This window comes from Sinocyclocheilus anshuiensis, unplaced genomic scaffold (assembly GCF_001515605.1).
Source record: "Sinocyclocheilus anshuiensis isolate Anshui unplaced genomic scaffold, SAMN03320099.WGS_v1.1 scaffold5672, whole genome shotgun sequence".
Classification (NCBI taxonomy): Eukaryota; Metazoa; Chordata; class Actinopteri; order Cypriniformes; family Cyprinidae; genus Sinocyclocheilus; species Sinocyclocheilus anshuiensis.
Window position 1 is genome coordinate 34,319 of NW_015554949.1, and position 10,458 is coordinate 44,776.

Below are 10,458 nucleotides of genomic sequence, written 5' to 3' on the forward strand. Positions count from 1 at the left end.
AAATTTTTTTTTTTTTACATTGGCCCTATTTTACATTTGAGCACCTGCCCCTGAGGAACTCTCTGCCCGTCCCTGCTGTGGATCACTTTCTGCATTCACATTGATAGTCGCCTCATAGCTGCTTGTTTGGATAAAGTTGAGTGTGTCTCTCGCTGTCATGATGTCATGAGAAATCGGGTCTCCATCATCTGTTAGTAAATATTTCTACTAAGTACACACAAAAGACATTAAAATATGTATATAGTTACTATATAGTGCATACTAAAACAAATTTGACTATATAATTTCTTGCACTAGATAAACTTAAAAAATGAATAATTAAACGTCATTCATTGTAATAACTGAAATTACATAATTACATTAAAGATAGTTGTGAATACATGCAGGGTAAGTGCAAATGTATATAAATTAAGCTAATCAGGCTAATTGAGTATCTGTATGCTATTCTAGTATGTAAACCAACTAAAACAGACATTGTCATGAATGGTATTTCTAGGAGAAATTTGTTTTTGTTTTTTTTAAGAAAAATTATTTTATATTTGCAACACTAAATGTGACCCTGGACCACAAAACCAGTCTTAAGTTGTACGGGTATGTTTGTAGCAATAGCCAAAAATACATTGTATGGGTCAAAATTATTGATTTTTCTTTTATGCCAAAAATCATTAGGATATTAAGTAAAGATCATGTTCCATGAAGATATTTTGTAAATGTCCTACTGTAAATAAATTAATTTAATTTTTGATTAGTAATGTGCATTGCTAAGAACTTAATTTGGACAACTTTAAAGGCGATTTTTTTGCACCCTCGGATTCCAGATTTTCAAATAGTTGTCTCGGCCAAATATCATCCTATCCTAACAAACCATACATCAATGGAAAGCTTATTTATTCAGCTTTCAGATGATATATAAATCTCAGTTTCGAAAAATTGACACTTATGACTGGTTTTGTGGTCCAAGGTCATATATTGCTTTGTTATATTCCCATGTTTTGAGAATATTGAAGCAATATGTGGACACAAAAATGATATTTGCTGTGGTCCCCCACGTACGTCTGTATAGAAGTTAACCCTGCTAAAATTTATTCCAAACTTTCCAAAACCAGAAATGTGAAAATGGTCCCTCACTGTCAGTATAAACCCCCGTTATGAACCGAAAGCTTGTTTGTATATCTCTGCGCAGCATGTTAGCTCCTTAAAAACTGCTCAAAATCTAAATGGGAAAAATTGGTCTATAAGACACCCCTCAAACATGCCCCATAGCCCTGAGGAGTGGAATATCACATCATTATGCAAATTTGACAAAAAAAATCATGTTCTTATCACAGATCGTGCTTGTGTTGTCATGTTTGTGGTTCGTGACAGATACAAGGGAGGAAGATGGCAGCTTCAGTCAAAGGCCAGTGAATCTGACTTTTGTCCCAGAGGAGACGGTACAGCCTGGGCCCAATTCCACCAGCCAATTATTCCCTCCTTACACTGCCTGCTGCGAGCCCTCCTACAGGCAGCTGTCCTTCCTGGCGCCCAGTGACTACATTTGACAAAAATAGGAAATCTCTGTAGAGCTGTGCTTGTAATTTAATCCAAAAGGTGTTTCTTTTTTGAACCGAGTTTAACACAGTCTCTGTAATGCGAGCTTGGCTGCTGCAAATGGAATGGTAATTGCTTTTCGCTTCCCAGATATGTGAAAAGGACACATGAATCATCTCCGGAGAGGGATGGTTTTCAAAACCATCAGCACTGGATGTTTTTTTCCCCCTCCTCTCATACTCAAGTCACCACCATCACTCACCTTGACAGGGAAGTCATTAAATTGGTGATGTTGAATTCCTTTTACTGTTTTGTCAGCTTCACTTATTTCTTCAACCTTGAAATCTTCTTTCTTTCCCACAAAAGCAGCTCTATTACTGTGAGACGAGGTCTTAATTTTCATGAATTTCAAATCATTCCAGCACATGTTCCAAAAAAAATCTGTGTCTCTAGCTACATTTCCGTTAGACTTTGTTTTATATACTCCTGTAAAGTATGTTATAGCATATGCGTGAAATGTAGAAAATGTAAAAAAATTATGTGCCCAGTATGTGGGGAGTGACGTTCATACTTCATGCCTGAGATAGCAGCACAATGATCTTATTTATAGCTTCTCTCTGTTGAAAAAGTATTACAGCCATACTACATTACAGCAGTTCATCTTCCATGAAAGTTGATTCATAATTTGATATGAAGCTGCATACTGCATACATAAAATCGTTTTAAAATCTTACCAACCCCAAACTTTTGAGCATCTTTTTTTTTTTTGATTGTTCAGTGCTTTTGTTCATCTTAAAAGGGTGTCATCAAAATGTCATCATGTCATTTACTCTGTCATTTACTCAAACGACTGTATCGCCATTGTTCCATTTATTCTTTTGCTCTGCTTATTTTAATTTCTATGCAATCACTGACAAAATTAGCCCGAAAAAGGTCATGGAAGTCAGACTTGCCATTTTGAGTGAGTGCTGCTTTAATGAAGGATTCAGTGGAGCAGAAATACTGGCTCAAATCAGTCCACAGTAGCTTATGCTCATGTCTGAGTAGAACTGGGCGCCCGTGTTGATGCGATGCGGCCCGTCGGCACAGTTTACAACATGAGTGATTCCCAGATCAGCGAGGGTTCCTTTATCACGAGCCGTTGACCTGAAATGAGTGGCTGTTTAACACTTCATGTTTTTTTAATTACATCATTCACATATATAGAATAAACTGCAGACACAGGCACCTATAGTTTAAGGCTGTGACGGTTCAGTACTTACTCATCTCCGATGTACAGGCCAGGCCAGATAAGACTGACAGGTCTGAAAGGTCTGAAAGGCTGTCTGTTTGTCAGCAGCAGGCACCGCAGATCCGATATAGATGGCACCTCATACACTGCCTGCATTTGAGAGGCAGATGGTTTGTCTTTAGGAGCTTTCCTGTAAAAAAAAAAGAGTTAGAAATCTCTGGAATCAATGATATAGCCTTATATTCTGTGTTAATTCGATGCATGTGTTCTGAGTAGAATGATCAATGCACATTTTCATGGGACAGTTTGTATTCATTTGAACTTTCTGCTTCTGTCGTCACGTTTGCCTTCACAGTCACCAATGGGAATTTAGGTGAAAATTAACAGATGTCCTCTTTCAAAACAAAATACACAATTCCATAATTCTGTACTATGTCATTTATTTCCATTGTCGACAAGAAAATATATCAGAGGGAACAATGTGACATTTTTGGTCTGTTCCACTGGACTGAGAAATTTAAATTCTTTTATCACATAGTTTTTTTGTCATCGATTTCATAAAAATTCTGTGGCTTACAACACAGTGGATTTGACCAGAAACCATAAATATGTTGAAGCATATGATACCCATTAGAAACTCACTACAGGGGACCCACCCTTAAGTCGTGTAGCCATGCATGGCTCCTCAACCTTCCCATGATAAAGAGCAAGCCACAACGTTTCACTTCACTCCAGTAAAAAAAAAAAACATGCTTGCTGGCTCATTTCGAGACAAGTTCAAAGTATAACTCATCTGGAAGAAATTTGCGACCCTGCTGCCCTTTGGAGGTTATTCACTATTTATGGGGAAACCCTTCAATTTTGCCTTCTGATACCCACTTTGCCATTGCACTACAATGGATATTAGCAAATAAGATCTGTCCCAACAGAACTGGGTCAAGGCCACGGGGAAGGAGGCCCTTAAGGGATGTACGCTTGAAATGGGATTCATCACATTGTTACCAAGATTTCAGTTATAATTTGTAATCTTCCAGTTTTTTTCTTCCTCTCTCGGACGAGGCTCATGTCAAGATGTCGAAGCTGGTTAAGAAAGCCAGGATTAGGACAGATGTCCCTGTGTTGCCGTACAGCTTTAATGGCCTCCATTAGAGTAAGATCCTCATAGATCATGAGGAAGGCCAACACCAGGGTGACAGAGTGGCTCACTCCCATCAGACAATGGACAAATACTCTTCCTGAAGAACAGAACAGAATCATTGCATGACATTTTTACAGTGCAAATGCCTCTTAGTAGGCTATAGCCAAAAGAATGCTTCAGTGCCATTAGACATTGTTTTTTTTTTAAGATCATACTGTTCAAACTTGATCTCAGGTCAAGTCAGTTTTAATGTAATGAATTTTAATAAACATTCACATAATGAAAAGGGAGAGTGATAGGTAATTGTTTCTAAATTACCTAATTAGCCAAAGCACAAAACTAAATAAAAGAGCTGAAAATTAAAAAAATGAATTACATTTTCATTTGTACATTTTTCATTTCTGAATACAATGTACAATCTGGGGATCATATTTGCACCGCCGACTTTAACAACTATTCGAAAAAGAAGTTGTAAAGTGGAAATAAAAATAGAGGAACGTGGAAACATGTCATTTTTAAACTAAAAAGGGCCACATTTGCTGGGTTGTAGTAGTCGTAGTGCGCGACTTAGGTGGGAAAATGAAGCATTCCCCAAGTAGGGCAAAGCAAGGTAATGATTTTTTATATTGTACATAGTTACAGACTTGCCAGTGATATGTTATTGAATATTGCATTAAGAATGTTCATGAGAATGTTTCCTCCAATTTAACTCACCGTTTTTTGACAACGCAGCTCGTATAAACCTTGCTGTGGGATAGAAAAACACACTTATGATGAAATCTGTGGAATCATCAGCCTCCACTCCATAGTAATCAATATCCATGTCTCTGTAAAAGCGGGCTCCAGTGTTGACATGAGGGGGTCCACTAGCAGCATTCACAATGTGTGTGATCCTCATATTATACACCATTGACTTGTCTCGTGCCGCAAACCTGAGAAAACACAAACACAGCGAACATCTGTAGTTCTGTACATTTTCATTCAATTTCCATTTGAACAGAAAACATAATACATACTCATTGCCAATGTACACATTAGGCCACACTTGGTTGACATGTCCAGTGGGCCGTCTGTCAGCCAACAGGAAGTTCTGCATTTCGGCAACGGATGGTGTTTCATAGGCACACAGCTCCTTGAGAGACATCCTGGCCCAAAAATATTTTTAAAAGTACATTTTTTATTTAAAAATTGCAGTACGGTTTTGGATATTATCACGTTGCCTGACATGCAGTTCAGATGCATTCTCCAGTAGCCCATCAAACTAGTTGAGCCCACGTGAGGCCATTGCTCGTGAAATCTTCTTGTTGCTAAGAGGCTGAGAGTGCATTGACACTCCACTTCAGCTCTTAACATCATTAAAATGAATACTGAGGGCTTTTTATGGACTATCATTCCACTTAGGATTTCTTGACTGTTGTGGCAAATGTGTTTACAGCTCAGGTGTGGGAAAGAAAACGTGCGACGACAGAGCCGTGAGTGATTGAGTGAGGTTAGCTTCTGTAATAGCTCTCAAAAACACCAAAATGTTACTTTCTAAAAGCCTCTAAAATCTCCTCTCCTTTTGTGAACTTACATTTTGCAGCCGGTGGCCCTTTTTTTCCCTCGTTCTCAGATTGCCTGCTCTTCTCTCCTTGGTCAGGGACGTTGTCGACAGCCAGTCCACAGATATGTCTCTGGAGGCTGTTTCTTTTTTTAAATGGTGTATAATTATAAACCTCCCTGGATACAAAGACCTTTTCCGGGTCTTAGTGGGCAGTCAGGTTTGCTTTTAGAAGACTGTCTTTCCCTAGACAATGATCTTTTGAGCATGTTCTGCACATATTGTGTATATCTTGGCTAGACTCCCAATATTGTAAATCACTCTTGCAGTGCAGACGAAGGTAAAGGTGGGTCATCAGCGGCTTTCATTGCACGCATGCATCTTTATCATGAGTCATTGTGCAGGGAAATACACATCTCATGAGGTCTCGCCAGCTGCTAGGTTAAACACTCTTGAAATCCAGATGTTCCTTTCATTTGCCTTGAGGGCGAGTCTTTGATAAATGGTGAGATCTTTGCACATGCAAGTACAGTGACATGTTCGTAATTGGAGCGTATCAGATATCCCTCTCAAAGATACGCTGTCTTCTTTGCACTCCAGCTGAAACTGTTTAGTTAGTGCTCAAATGCTTCAGTAAATAGGCTATATGTGTAAAACAGGAAAAGACTTAACTAAGAGTTGTTCTTTCCATGCCGGTAAAATAGGCTTTGAGCCCCGTAGTAATTATGGTTTTATGAAGCTAATAAAAAGGAATTAATGGCCTAGGTGTGAAAGCCGCATACACCTGTTCTTCCTCAAGAGGTGATTATTACTTACTATTATTGAAACCTCATACTGTATCAGAAGAATCACAAAAACACATAGTATGTTTCATGGAATTTAATAGACTTTTCTGTTTCTTTTTTTAAAGTCCTTGTCCTGGTGAATCAAAGAATACACTGTGCATTATAATGACTAAGCTTGGCTTTCTTTAATATTTATTTGGAAAAGCAGCGTATGTAATTTGTATTGAGTGGTCCAAATTTGCCAATTTCAAATTACCGTGGTAGATCCAATCCAAGAATCATTCAGACTGCTTTTCTTTTGTGGTTTTTGAAGTCATGGAGACTTCCTGAATTCACTCAAAAAAAATGACCATAAAGACTTAGAATGTTATAGTTTCCATTTAAAATAAAATTGTATCAGTTTCCACAAAAATATTAGACAGCAACTGTTTTCAACACTGATAATAATAAGAAATGTTTCTTGAGCACCAAATCAGCATATTAGAATGATTTCTGAAGGATCATGTGACACTGAAGACTGCAGTAATGATGGCTGAACATTCAACTTTGCCATCACAGGAATAAATAACAATGTAAAATGTATTAGAAAACAGTTTCATTTGTAATAGTGTTTCACTATTAAACTGTTAGCCTAATGGTTAGAGAGTTGGATTTGTAACCCAAAGGTTGTGGGTTTGAGTCTTGTACCGGCAGGGATTGTAGGTGGGGGGAGTGAATGTACTGTGCTCCCTCCCACTGTCAATACCACGACTGAGGTGCCCTTGAGCAAGGCACTGAGCCCCCAACTGCTCCCTGGGCTCCGCAGCAAAAAATGGCTGCCCACTGCTTTGGGTGTGTGTTCACAGTGTGTGTGTGTGTGCACTTTGGATGGGATAAATGCAGGGCACTAATTCCAAGTATGGGTCACCATACTTGGCCACATGTCACTTCACTTTTTTTTTTTTTTACTGTATTTTTTTTACTGACTTTTTTCAAAAGCATATAAAAAGTTGAATATGTATTTAGCTATGCTTTACTATTGCTATTTCTTTAAAGCAGTTTGTTTTAGTTAAAATATATGTTGCTGCTGGGCTGATTTGTTTTTGTTCGTTTTATCTATGATATCTTAGTCTTGACAGTTTTCCTTGAGAAAACACTGACACGATGTAATCATGTACAGATGCATATGCTTTTCAGAGCACTTGTGTGACACTAATGTGGTCATCAACATCGCCCCCTCTGTGCCTCTGGTTCTTCCACAGTCAGATCAGGAGATGACTTAGCTTAGCTGAAAATATATACACACACTTTGGCATAGCTGCTTGCATCTGTTCTCTGTTTCTCTTCTCAATTGCTTCCATGATTTATCATCATACAGTGTATGCCAAGCTGCTAATCAGGAAGCAGAGTAGTGTCTTAATTGAATGTTCTCTGAAAGCAATGTGTGTCCAGGGACTCGTGTTGGTCCTGCTTCCTCTGGCTGCACAGCTGCAGGTCATGCTGGCTCGTCCAGTTAATGCTGTTACAGTTTTGGTAGGTTGGGTTATGGGGTCGTTCAAGTACATCTGCATGATGAAATGTCATAGACAATGTCATTTTCTTTGAATGTGGATCTGTTAATGTAGCATATGAAGGATATCAGATGAAAAGAAAAAGAAAAATATTATGGAAGGATACTCAGCATAAAAAACAGCAAGATTTTAATTAATCTAATTACACTGTTTGAAGAAAACCTTATTTGCAAACATTTCATGGCACAACACTGCGCCCTGCTGGAAACAGCCAGAAGCACAAGGGAAAACAAAGCAAAACTACATGAATAATGTTGTACTTTAGACAGGGTCATTTACAGTTTTAACTGACACATGCATTTAGTTCTATTATTTGCAGTGGGAGGAGCATGTCGCTTTTCATAGAGTATCTATCTGAAAGTGAGATAAATCAATAGAAATATATTACATATCATAAAACATTTTTTTTTTTACATTTTAGAAATTGCATTTAGTTTGTTCACAACTATTATGAGAATACAAGGAAAAAAACACACCAAAAACCAAAGAACTTTAAATTTTTTTTATTTGAACACATACATATGAATATTAAGTTTATTTGGCACCTTGTTTGTATGAAACATCTGAATGTAAATCCACTAGTGCCGTTGTTACACTTTCAAAAATACATAACGTAGGCAGATATATCTAACAGTGTAACAAATTCAATATTCATCCTGCTCATAGTCAATTGAGTCTAATGTGCAATTAAATGTAAGTATACAGTGCATTTAACTATACTGTGCATTTATACACCACTAAATATTCTCCAAGATAACAAAGGAACTTCTGTGAATCAATGAGCTGAATGAAACACATTATTCTGCTATTAAAACAAAAAGGTGCACTAAAATCACATCAGCGAATGCTGCTCAGTCATTTAAACAAGGCTTTTAGGATTGAGTCAACAGAAGAGTGTTGTGCTTGGCCTGCATATTTCTCCAAATGTGGCTGCCTACAGCTGAATAATAAACCACAATTCAATCATTTAATACGGCTTAATTTGGTATTCTACGCTGAATACTGACTCCACTGTTAAATATTATTTGCAGTGTGAGGAGCATGTGGCACTTGTGTGCTGTGGTTCATAGAGCTGCAAATTGAATATATCATATAGACTTTCATAAAAAAGAAACATTCTCATTTACTTTATTTACACTACAGTGTACATTAAAGTCACCCATGTTAATATGACTGAAAACATGTCAGATGTCAATTAAGTTAAAAATGTCTTAAGTCAATATTAAAGCTTTCATTCAATATTAAAGTGTTTTAGCTAAATTCTTAAACTATTTAATAACCTTGTAAATGTATGGAAAAGTACAAAGATGGTCTATACATACACTAAACCTGAAAGGCATAAGTTTTATATATATATATATATATATATATATATATCATAAATAATGTAAACATACTTCCTCACCCTTTAGTTATATAAAATAAATGCATGTGTATCTGTGTTCATGACATATGTGTTTTTCTGTCAGAGAATAGGACACAGCATTCGCTTTCTATGTAGCTGAATGTCTAAATCCAGGAGAAGGCTCAAAAAGTTCCTGTTAGGATAGACTGCTCGTCGCAGTACAACTGTTTGGATGGCAGTAGGGAGAGTAAGACGCTGACGCAGCATAAGGTATGCTAGAACCAGAGTGGCAGACCGACTCATTCCCATGATGCAATGAACAAGCACTTTTCCTATGGATAAAAGACACCATAATTGTCAGAAGCTGTTAATACTGAACCATTTCATTTTTCTGAAATATGGATATCTCTAATATAATTAATTTTCAACATGAGCTGTTTATCAGGTTTAGAGGGAAATTGAAAGATAAAGAGGAAATGCAGATTTTTTTAGAGTATAACAGAAGTAACTACAACAGAATGAGTTTCTTTTCTTTTTTTTTTTCAAAATAATGTAAAAGAAAACTATTTGTTGCATAACACAACAATTTTAGTTCAAACCATGTAAACACTGATGGTTTTGGTGTCATATGGGTTAGTTGTACAAATACTTATTGACTATTTATACGAATCAGTGTTGTACACTCTAAAAAATGCTGGGTTGTTTCAACCCAACTTTGGGTCAAATATGGACTAACCCAACTTTTGGGTTAAAAATTTAATGTAAAAATGTAACCCAACGGTTGGGTTAGTCCATATTTGACCCAAAGTTGGGTTGAAACAACCCAGCATTTTTTAGAGTGTAGTTTCAGAGTGGACTTCAGAATTCTCCCCAATGCATTTAGATTCCCATTTGTATTTTAGCATTACATTAATATCACTGACTGTGGTCACTTACCGTTCTTCTTCCTCAAGGCTTTGTGGATGAAATCAGCCGCCAATTTAAAGTACACACTAAGATCAAATGATGAAGAGTCTTCTGCTGGGATGCCATAATACACAATTGTATTGCCGTAATAACTCTGGTCCCCAATGCTGCCTTGCTTGGAATGGGCAGCATTTAAGACATGAGTGATACCCATTTTCATCAAAGCATTTCTATTTTGAGCAATGGCCCTATAGAAAAAGTGAAAGATGTGTTATGTAATGTAACAGGGCAACCACTATGGCAGTCATTAAAAGTGATTTAACGGCAGATTCGAGTTCACTAGAGGGATGCGCAGTGTATGATTGAATCTCAAACAAATAAGCTACTTTGGTAGAACAGCTTATTTTCAAGTCTTATTTTAAAATAACAATAA

The 10,458-nt window shown here is 37.1% G+C and overlaps 2 protein-coding genes across 3 annotated transcripts in view; both read right to left on the reverse strand.

The window, feature by feature from the left end:
• Positions 1 to 3,235: 3,235 nt before the first annotated feature.
• LOC107671562 (dual specificity protein phosphatase 13-like) lies at positions 3,236 to 5,557 on the reverse strand. Its single transcript, XM_016464479.1, has 4 exons — positions 5,473 to 5,557; positions 4,916 to 5,044; positions 4,614 to 4,831; positions 3,236 to 3,996 (listed from the first exon to the last, which is right to left on the reverse strand). Coding segments are annotated over exons 1-4 (594 nt in total). The 5' UTR covers positions 5,475 to 5,557; the 3' UTR covers positions 3,236 to 3,751.
• Positions 5,558 to 7,749: 2,192 nt separating this feature from the next.
• LOC107671561 (dual specificity protein phosphatase 13-like) overlaps positions 7,750 to 10,458 on the reverse strand; it is a 3,495-nt gene continuing 786 nt past the window's right edge. Inside the window, exons 2-4 of one of the 2 annotated variants that reach the window (XR_001632214.1) lie at positions 10,056 to 10,273; positions 9,180 to 9,451; positions 7,750 to 7,768 (exon numbers count right to left, since the gene is read on the reverse strand). Coding sequence is in view for 1 of the 2 variants with exons in the window: in XM_016464478.1 (XP_016319964.1) it covers positions 9,240 to 9,451; positions 10,056 to 10,273 (430 nt within the window). In the remaining variant the exon portion in view is untranslated. Of the gene's footprint in view, positions 7,769 to 9,150; positions 9,452 to 10,055; positions 10,274 to 10,458 lie in introns of those variants that run through there. The other variant, XM_016464478.1, reaches the window with a different exon arrangement.